Source organism: Barbus barbus (genome assembly GCF_936440315.1).
Source record: "Barbus barbus genome assembly, chromosome: 39".
NCBI lineage: Eukaryota > Metazoa > Chordata > Actinopteri > Cypriniformes > Cyprinidae > Barbus > Barbus barbus.
Genome location: NC_136717.1, coordinates 23,894,988 through 23,906,357, shown reverse-complemented (window position 1 = coordinate 23,906,357; position 11,370 = coordinate 23,894,988). Strand labels below are relative to the sequence as shown.

The 11,370-nt window shown below is 37.3% G+C and overlaps 1 protein-coding gene across 1 annotated transcript in view; it reads right to left on the bottom strand.

Annotated features, from left to right (window-relative positions):
* Nucleotides 1–4,901: 4,901 nt before the first annotated feature.
* Nucleotides 4,902–11,370, bottom strand: part of ano2b (anoctamin 2b) — a 35,137-nt gene continuing 28,668 nt past the window's right edge. Inside the window, exons 23-27 of the mRNA XM_079398847.1 lie at nt 10,390–10,542; nt 10,232–10,284; nt 9,076–9,257; nt 7,027–7,132; nt 4,902–6,287 (exon numbers count right to left, since the gene is read on the bottom strand). Coding sequence (XP_079254973.1) covers nt 5,928–6,287; nt 7,027–7,132; nt 9,076–9,257; nt 10,232–10,284; nt 10,390–10,542 — 854 coding nt within the window. The 3' untranslated portion in view covers nt 4,902–5,927. The remainder of the gene's footprint in view (nt 6,288–7,026; nt 7,133–9,075; nt 9,258–10,231; nt 10,285–10,389; nt 10,543–11,370) is intronic.

The window sequence follows — 11,370 nt, the reverse complement described above, 5'->3', positions numbered from 1 at the left end:
TATGGATTATGAACTCATATTTTGGTCAGAAGTGACAGTTTAAAGTTAAAAACATTGCTTCTTAGTGATGGGTTTGTTTCTTACAAATACACAGCTTTTTGCTTCACGTTAACTGATGGACTGGAGTGGTGTGGATTATTGTGATGTTTTTAACAGCTGTTTGGACTGACGGCACCCATTCACTGCAGAGGATCCATTGGTGATCAAGTGATGTAATGCAACATTTCTCCAAATCTGTTCAGATGAAGAAACAAACTCATTTATATCTTGAATGCAAAGAGAGTGAGAATTTTTAGGAATTTTTCATTTTTAGGTGAACTATTCCTTTAACATGCTATCAAAGTCTTAAATGAGATACAGTATATTGTTATGTAGTGATCGTATATCTTTAGAAGGTGTGTTAATAGTTAAACCTAAAGCAGAAAGTGTGTATAAAATAACATGAGTGAAATAATATCTCTACCTCTTCTTTAAAGGCACTAACTGGAGTGAGTTAGAATAGAGTTATGGCTACTTCAGTGTTCAGAATGATTAAATAACTCACTGACTCTGTGGCAAATAAATCACAGCTAACAACTGTGTCACATGTCCGATCTTTCACTGTAATATTGCATCAGATGAATATAAATGGGCAATAAATTGCATGACTGCAGTGAGGAGGAAGACCTGAGGAAAAAAAGTGAGACAAACAGATGAGCTCAAATTCAAAAAGAGAACAAGAATCAATTAATTCTCATGCCTTTCAGTGTCTTTTATGCATCTTTGGTGATCTCCAGCACAAAAGATGGTGATGGAGAGAGACAGATGAGAAAGGAGAATGCAAAAGAAAGGACGGAAGAGAAAGAAACAGGTGGTTCCAGTGGTACAGGTCTAGCATTAAGGGAGAACAGCAGAATCATGTTACAGCATGTCTGACCCTCCAGGGCAGGAAAATGCCACAGTCTCCAGTGTCACACATCCTCGCATCCCAGAATTCCTTTCTGCACTGCTCTACATCAGCTCAATGTGCTCTGTTGTGTTCATTTCATGACAGGCACACTGAGTAAGTGTAACTGGGCTGGACAGTTTTGATTTATCATCTACCCTTAATGTGCACTGCAAAATATGGAGTCTGTTCCAAAACAAGCACTCCAGTAAATAGTTATAGGCAATTCATCCCACCATACTGCTGCATTCCATCCGAAATGAAACATCCATTCAAGAGTAATTCCATTTTGCATTCCCTGCCAGCTTTACCACTCATTAACTTCTCTAATCTCCAGTTCATTTAGCATAGTAAATGTTTCTAAGCAATTTTGGCTTATTCAGCACTCATTTGGAGCCTTTTAGGCCATGACCCTTCATTACCATAACTACACAAACTATACAAAGTATAGAACTAGGGCTATGTTCAGAACAGCATACGTACTGTATATCTGCACAATATATAGTATGTACTGTGTGCATAATGCTCATTTTCAGTATGCATGGAATACCTATAGACCTGCTTAAGTTGCAGAATGTTTTACCATAGTGCATTGACCCTCCTGGTAATGAAAGTGCATTGATTCACTGCATTGTGAAAATGAACCATAAGTAACATCAGTCATCATTTGATCTTCCAATAGATTTTACACAATTTAATTAAAAATAAAAATGCATGCACTTACAATCTTGCAATTAAATGTAATTCAAAAAAGAATAAAAAGAAAAAAGATAAGAACTGATAGGTCCTTTACGTTCATTCACATCGTTCATTAGATGGCACAAGCTGATTGGCCTCTCCTGCTGATTCTACAGCCAATGAGATTGCTTGTTCAAAATTTGAATATTATGGTTCAGTGTTTGCTAAAAGTTGGTCCTGCAGCCACTCTCAGAGGTCTTCTGAAATTCAGCACCTCAAGATAAGTGAACTTACCTTTTATTTTTCTTAAGCACAAAACATGTTGTGTGGTCTGCATTTGTCAATTCCTAAATGCAACAAGCAAACACAAGGTTTAAATCATGTTTGATGTGTTGTGTATGTGATGCAAGGAGTGAATAACATGGCATATAAGCAAAGCAAGCATGAGAATATCAATTTTGAAACAATAAGGACAGCAGCAAGCAGTAACACAACCAAGCATTACTTGCATGAGAACATATTTTATGTGAAAATTGGTATTATAATTTATCTAGTAGGAGAAAGCAACAAGATTTATTTCTTTTAATGTATTAATTTGAAAATTACAACCAAATTGATTATATTTTAAAAAAAAATCAAGGTGTTATAGTGGCATTTTATTTATATTTTGCATGCAAAGTTACCCTCTCCAGTAAGTGAATTATGCATATGTATATGTGTGTGTGCATATATATAATTATATAATGTATAATATATATATATATATATTATATTTCAAGATATGACAACAATGTTCCAGTTTGAAATGTTTATAGTTGCATACTGTGAGAAATTGTACTTATTTCATAAAGCTAGTCGTAAGCTAGTATTCCATTCTGAACACAGCGTAAGACTGAGAAAAGAAGAAGGACAGGAAATGAATGGCTATCAGTCACAAATCGGGTCATCTGAAGGTTTAGTCGAGTTGACTATGGAATGCGCCATTGGCAGAGTTTCCATGGAAAGGCACAATGGTGCAATCTTCAAGTGTAGCTAACACCTGAAACCATGTGAAAGCCTGGTGTGTAACAACTCCTGATAAAAGCCAGTGCTTTAGGCCATTTAAGAGAAGAGAACCTGAATGCAACCCCCGGTGCCTCTTTTCTGCTTTTAGACACTGTGTTATGTTAAACTACTGTATAAAGGATCTATATTAAAGTCTTGAAACGCAAAAATTTGCACTGCGCAAAAATTGCATGCAAAGAATAATTATCCAGGAAACATGCACCTGGGAAGCGTGAAATTCGTGTCCTCTGATAGTTTAGTGACGCTTATCAAAAATCCTTCTGACATTAACAATGCATTGACTCCAGCATTTTAAATGTCCGCCCCGTGCGTCATCTCACCCTTGGAAGGAACGCCCTGTGGGAGAGAGAGATTCAGGTTGTGTCACGGATCTCATTCCATGTCCTTTGCCCATCTCCATGTGCAGATGTTTAATTGACAAACCTGACATCAAACTCTTCATTGTGGGTCTTCAGCTAGAATAAGAATAAGTTGCAGTCAATCACTATCTGATGTAACTGATACTAGCTTATACTACATCACGTAGACAGATGTTCTGCATAACCAAGATGAAGAACACTTGCTTACCAATCTTTAAGACACACTGAACAAATCCAGGTAAATCTGTCCCTGTGATTGTATTGTGCTGTATGTAATGAAGAAAGGCTTTGGGGAAGATTATGCACAAATTAGACACTTCCGGCCCGCATCATGCAGCAGGTTGGGTTGTGATTGTGCAAGAGGACTATGGTGTTTTCTGAGGACACTTGAAAACCCTTCTTAAATCTTACACAAGATGAAGCCAGGAGTATTGCATCAACTTTGAATGCAGATTTAAAGATCATTTAATATTTGTACAGAGTGCAGTGCCAGTGGATGTTGGTTAAAATCCTTATTTTGGCCAGTTTGCCTTTGGTTAGTGTGCCTCTGTCTGTTGTTTGTTCAATTTTGAGCATAAAGTATGTATGTTAGGGTAAAGTCCCATTAGTCAACGTTAGTTAATGTACCATCTAACATTTGTTAACAATGAGCAATTTTATACTGTATTATTATTTAACATTTTTATTAATTATTCATTGTTAGTTTATGTTAGTTCAGTTTTATTAAGTAATATTAACGGACACAACTTTGGATTTTAATAATATACGGTATTAGTAAATATTAAAATGAACATGAACTAAGATAAAAAATGCTTTAAAACTCATTTAATTATTTAATTTTAACTAATGTAGTAAACTAACGGGTCCTTATTGTAAACTATTACTGTAAGTATTGATTTTGCAACAAATACCTTTTTATTTTTTCAAATATCTATAATTTATATAATTATAATTTATATAATGTTTTTTATTGTTCTTACAGTTCTTACAAATGCATTAATCAGTTTGTTTCTAATTATAAAAGCATAACATAGTATATACTGTAAGTATTATTACATTTTAAAATAAATAACTTAAAATATGTTGAAGTGAAGTACAGTCACTCATGAAGACTTCAGTTGTATTAGCAACCTAATAAAAGTTGATAATTGGACACGTGTGGAATAAAGTAATTTTAACAGCAAATAAAGAATTTTAAAAATATTGTTGTTTTTTTGGGCTTTTGTCTGGTGCTGCATCCACAAGTGTCAGTAGTCAAATCTGATATATCAGCCAGTGCAATATAAAGTGCCCCTTTCATATCTACAGTACAAAGCAACTTATATCACCTCTGTTGAGGCCGGAGGGGCTGACAAAACACTTCTCAACTTTACATATACCCGTCATATGAGGTGGACATTCAAGATGATCTGTCAAGTTGCATGGCGGCAGTCCTTTAGAGTTGAGCTGCTTAACTTTTGCCCGCATCTTATGATTTTTAATCTGTGGGAAATACAAATATTTGTGTATTTTTACCCTCGTTCAGAATGGTTGTGTAATGAAACTATGAAGCGCATTGGACAGACATCATGATATCTGCCAAGATTATAATCCTCTCGAATTGTGAAGTCCAGACCCCAGGGATAAATCAAATGTGGCTCTAGGGTGAAAACACACAAAGATTAGAATCCTGCCCTAGTAAAACAGAAAAGGCAAACAGAGGAGCAGCAGCTACTGGGTAAAGCTAGCTTTGTTAAGCATGTGTGGCAATCATTAGGGAATTACAGTCCAACAAACAACCTGCGCAGCTGCTAGAAGTCGAAAACAAGTAAACTGACCCCTCGGGACTTATAGCACAATGCCTCCAGGGCAAGAAAGAAAATCCACTTGCGCATAATTGGGATTAAATATTTATTCTTCTTGCATGAGTATTAAGTCCTATGAGGCATAGTGAATGATGACTTGATGGCCAGATGTTGGCACACAACATCCATCCATGATTCCTCCCTGGATAACAGTAACCCCCGCTCAACCTTCCCACACCGGTGACGGCAAATTCATGGGAGGATTATAGTTGACATGGCACAAAAAGACCAGCTGCTCCACAAACATAAATACAGCGAATGCTGTGCGGTCCAAATCTACAGCCCTGTGTTTTATCAGATGGAGACATAGCATAACTATATGGATTGACACACGAGTTTAATTACATATTGCCTTAATGTGTTACATAATGGGCAGGATCGTTAAAAAGACAAAACGCCACACGTTTCACAGAATACGTCGCAGTACCACATTGAAAATGTGTTCTTTGCACTTTAACTTACTAACACGCATCATAGTCCTTACTAACCCAAGAACGGTCATATTGATGAGAACGAATACAGCCTACAGTGACGCTGTTACCTGAGAAAATGAAAGATTATTTGCCATTATATGCTACATCTTGTGGACAATGTGCAAAGCGGTTTGCGTTTCGACAGCATGTACAGATTGAGCAACGTCACCAAATATGTGCTGCTCTTTACGAGTGTGTGCCGACAAACATCCTCGCTCGAGAACTGACCATGGAGAAAAACGTGCGTTTGAGAGGATCCCGCTCATGTTCGTTTGAACGCCAGTGCATGAGGAATGATTGCATCTGCAAGTGGTCCTACTGAAGCTCAAGTTTGTGTGTCAGATGTGCCTGAAAACGGTAGGAATATCTGAGGGTTTAAAAACCAGACATGGAGCCTGTAAGACAGACATTCAGACTACAGTTCAGTGACCAAAAGGAGTGACCCCTCATTCTCCGGTACAAAAAAACAGGAACATAGAACCGAGGGCATCTGATTCCCGAAACTCAAAGCCTCAAACTCCAGCGCTCAGGCACTGTGAAATACTTTCCACCAGTGGACTCATCTTCTCTCGCCTGACTTCCATCACACGGCCGTGTGTTGGGTGATGTCGCTTCGGGGAGACATGGACATCTGGCGGGTGAACTGGCTGAAGCTTGCGGCTCGGGGTCGGCTGCGAGGAGCCTGGGACGAGGTGGGAGGGAACGGTCCGGTCTGGGTTTGCTGAAGAGGCAGCGAGGTCTGATCCGATACCTTCAGCTCCTCCTGCTGTTCTTGTGTCAGATCTCTGGAGAACAAGCTCTGGATCAACTGCAACTTCTCCTTTTCTTCATTGAGGAAGACGTCCACCAGAAGAGTCTTCTCCTTCTTCAGCTGCTCGCTGATGTTTTTGGGCACGTCCGGGATCACCCAGGCCACCAGCATGCTCATGGTTATCACCAGGTTCTGGAGAAGTGGGAGACGCATAAGTACATTTATATTTACACAATGGGTGGGGTGCAGGAAATCATACACATGGCTGTGATGAAAACATATATCTTTCCATTCAATAGATGGAGGATCTTTTACACACCAGGTAGCATTTCAGGTATTGGACCTCTGCCAGTGACATCTATACATATACTTCCTGATTATGAGGCTCAGCATCAAGTCTTCAGTGTTACATGAGCCTTCAGAAATCATGCTAATATGCTGATTTAACATTTCTTATTATCAATGTTGTAAAAGCACACTTTTCTTGTCCTTTTAAGCGCTTCAGAGCTATGATCACCATAAAATGGTGTTTATTTTTGAACAACACTTTGAATGACATTTCATTTTTTGAGTGAACTATAATGTTCACTGTTAGTGTTTAATTGCATTTCAATAGAATTAGTTTCCTCCCACAGCTGCTGACGGACAGATTTCTGCTCCGCATTTCTACTGAGTTACAGCAATTATTCTGACCAGCATTTAGATTGTTAGTCCAAATGTGCAAAGACTGCATCATTATATGTGGTTGAAGCTCTCACATTGCTGCTGAGGTAGCTACTGTGTGGCTTTTTCATTTGTTTGGCTTTGACTGAAAAAGGACGACTATTTATGTCCTTCCACTCATAGTCACTTTATGGTGTTCGTTAGGAGTAAAACTTTTATTTTAGGCTTTTAGGTGGGAGGTAAAAGTAAAAAAGGAGCTAGCTTGTACCTGGAACAATATGACGAAACCTAACCGAGCTGCTAGAACCGACCAGTACTGTTTGGAGAACTGGTAAGGCTCAGTCGACCATGGTGGTTCTCTGTAGTCCTTGTACCTAAAACGAACAAAAAGAATAGGCATCCCGAGTCATTTAAGGCTAATTCATCTCCAGCAAGGATCAGTTTGCTGGTTGGCAATGCTGGTAAAACACATGCTCAACACATGCTTCTAGCAAGGCTACAAAGGGCAAAACAACACAACAGCGTTATTAATCATGACGAGGACATTTTAAGTGCAAAAGAAGGAATTGCATCTTTGTTGTTTTTCTTTACAACTACTTTGTATAAGTGGATCTTTTTTCTGTTCAGAATGCACTGACAGCTGTTTGATCACCAAAAAGAATTAAAATAAATAATATTTAGACTTATTAGAGAGTCATTCTATAATTTAGGGTACATTTCATTTTCAGTGTGAGATCATAGTATTTTATGGATAAAATAGAACAAAATAGAATTATCATCAATGGACATGAAACGTACCCTAAATTATAGAATGACCCTAGTAGTTGTAGTAGGAGACAGTCTTGGTCATGATGATTGAAAACCGAGCATTGATTATATCTTCAGATCCAATTAATTAGAGCAGGCTATTCCCAGAAGTTTTGATTTCCTCTACTGAATTATGAAAAGTAAACTGAATCTTTAATAACTCATTGATTTCATGGCCATATACAGTAATCTACGTGGAATGTGTTAGGCTGGTTTTGATTTCCTCAGTCAGATATCTTCATCTGAAGACATGGTCCCTGGGGTGAAGTCCTTGTTTGGTTATACAAGTCCAGGAAGGGCAAATATGGTGCAGTAAAAACATGGGCTTCTTCGACCCAAATTTAGAACACCGACAAGCTTGCTATCTGTCCTCTTAACAAACAGACAGGGGGTCAAAGGAACCAGACATCAGATTGCCACTTCTCTTTGGTCCGAGTAGCAACAAACAAGCTTAATCTCGTTCCCAACTGCTTGGAGCAGAAAAAGCAGACCGGTTCTGATAAAAGCACTTTTCTAGACCTGCCTCTGATCTGTGTTGTGAAGGCCGCCCGAGATAATCAAAGCAGTGGTGAGATCTCACACTTCAGGGTGATGGAGTCCCATCTAGAGGTTTTTCTCTCTCTCTTTTTCCTCCACTTCAGCGTGAGAGTTTAACGCTGTTTGCCATCCCGATATGGAAATAATTATTTCCAGAGAACTGATGAACACAATTACTATCACTATCAACACAAGCAAACAGCACCGCTTCATTAGAAAGCTATTTTTCACATTAATTTATAAAACTACTTAGGCCCACACAGAACCTGTGCATGCTCTTCCACATTTTCTGCTCTGATTTTGAAGGAAAATATACAGAATTCTGTGGAACTGTTTACGATTTTGTAAAATACGTTATATAAACTAATGTAAAGCATCTAAAACATGCAAAAGGCGTGAGTTTTTCTGAATGACAGTCAGATTCTACAGAAGTGTATTCACTACCAGGCCCATAACGAATCTGTGAGAGTGCAATAGATTTCCAAAGAATCAAATATGAGTGTCTTTTTGTTAAATATTCTGGCTAATTTGAGCTCTCAGGTAATTATGAAAGAACTGATGAGCTACCCTTCCTATATGGTACAGTTCTTTGTAATTTACCGTTGAATTAAGTACGCTGAACTGGATAGGCTGGTTAATTGTTTATGACTGTATTTGTACGTACTGTACCATTTGTTTTGCTCTCATGCAGGTGTGGAAAAATCTGATGAAGAATACACATGCTTCGACACATGTTTATTTCAAATACGATTTAAGAGCTGCAAATGAGGGGGTTTTAGGCCGTTTAGGCCTGTGTGCTGTCCTACTAAGAATCATTTTGATGTTAACAATCAGTTTGCTTAAACTACTATTCCGTTTTGAACTAAATGTCCGTGGTTGCATGTTTTATCAAAGCAATAGGCAGCTGTGCATCCCAGTGATTTTTCCACAGGAAACAGAATAATTATTCGTAATATAGTGCATTTTTTCCAACCTGCAGAATGTAATGTCTTTGCCAAGACTGGAGATGGAAGACACGGTTCCTGGTTTAAAGTTGCTGACGTTAAAGTAAGAGAGCGTGTGGTTGATGAAGCCATGCATGGTCCCCGTCTCGCTGTACATGTACTGGTAGACCAAGCGAGGGATAAAATCTGATGTGAAGGAGATGACAAAGGCCTAAAATGATACAATACCAGGTAAGAGATCAAAATATGTCATTAAATATGTAAAAGCAAGAAGCAGAACTTTTGGTAAAACTATCATAAACTGTAACAACGTCCAGATCAGGGTTATTAGTTAACTCAAACTAAAAACCATAAAAATACATTTTCGTTACCTTAAATAAAATAAACTTTGACTGAAATAAAAATCGAAAACCTCAAATTATTTTATTTTGCAACAGTTCTCATTTTAATTTAGCTTAACTTGATGTTCTAGAATAACTACAACTGAAATAAAATTAATAAAATCTGGACAGACATATTTACAAAAATTACTACAACTATTTAAATGAAAACTGAAAATACAAAAATGAATTCAAAATATTAATAAAAACTATAATGATAATAAAATAACACTGGTCTAGACCACTAAGAAATGCATAAAACTCAAGGTTATTCTCAGGCTGAGCGGTAATGTGTGGCATTTAATTAGATCGGAGAGGCAACGTTAACTGTAACATTAAACGAATACTTGATTTCCAAAAGAACAACACAGCTGGAGTGAATCAGATGTCTGGCTTCTGAGTAAATGTGGCTTTCTTAATAAGTTCAGAGTAGCAGAAGGATCTTTACCATAAGGCTTACTAGAATATTCCTCTCATATTGCGAACATCACATCTATTAAATTAAATCTGCCGGGGATTTCGAGTAGGAGAGACATGGATTAAGCTAACCGTACAGGTGAAAGAACATCTATACAATTCTAGAACAGAAATTGTCACATAAATTGATTTCTTCCATGAATAATGTGAATTCAAGCATGCAAGTACAAAGAATCTTGCTCATCTAAGTCTTATGAAAACAATACTAATGATGCACCCTGGGGTCTTTTTGAATCCCTCTATATGATAAACTCTCCATAAAGAGGACTTACAGTATATGACTAGCATGTGGTAAACAGCAGAGTTATACAGTAGAACAGAAACTCACATTGATGATGACTGAGAACTTTCCCAATCCACTCAAGATGTTGTACCAGATACCTGTGTGAGGAAACAATTTAAAGCAGAGGTTAAAATAGCAGATCCGGGTATGATTAAGAATACAAGTAAATTGTTGTGGTGTAAATATTAATGAAAGGTCTTCACCGATATCTTTGGCCCTAACAGCATCTGGTCTGCGAAGCTCCGTGACAAACTTCTTGGCGTCGAGGCGGATCTCGATCACATTGTTTAAGAGGGCGAATAGCGGAGCCAGTGGGAATGAGGCCACAAAGAGCGACACGAAACCAAACTGAATGACTGCAGGATGACAAACAAACAAACATGGAGTTTACATGTTGAGACATTTGGATTACAAATTGAAGTTTGACTGATAGAACTGTCAGACTGCTGTTTATTACCAGACATTAAGGATTAAATATTGATTTTAAGCAACCATTCAACAGTTTTGGGGTCGGTAATATTTCTTAATGTTTTTGAAGTCTTATGCTCACCAAGGCTGCATTTATTTGATCAGAAACACAGTAAAAACTATAAAATTGTGAAATATTATTATAATTTAAAATAACTGCGTTCTATTTGAATATATTTTAAAATGCATTTTATTCCTGTGATGCAAATCTGAAATCAGTCTAATATGCTGATTTGCTGCTCAAGAAATTATTATCCATGTTATTTTTATGGAAAGCATTATACTTTTTTTGTTTTGATTCTTTGATGAACAGAAAGTAAAAAAAAAACAGCATTTATTTGAATTAGACATTTTAACGATATAATATGCTTTTCTGTCACTTTTTCTCAATTAGATGCATTCTTGCTGAATAAAAGTTACTTTCTGTCCCCAAACTTTTGTATTGTAGTGTTGCTGAAAATAAATAAATACAAATAAATGAATAAAAATAGACTTGCACAGTGTATGTGTTCACATACAGATCAAATAACTTCTTAAGAAAGTTCCACTAACCATTGTAACAATGGAAAAAACATTACTTATTTGATGTGGTGATTTTCTAGGAACAGACCGCGTCTTTCTACAGTAACTTGACATTATCAGCACGGGTGTCAAGCACAAAGCTGATTATTTGTCAATCAACAACACATGGAACATAAGCCTTGTGGGAAACAGCA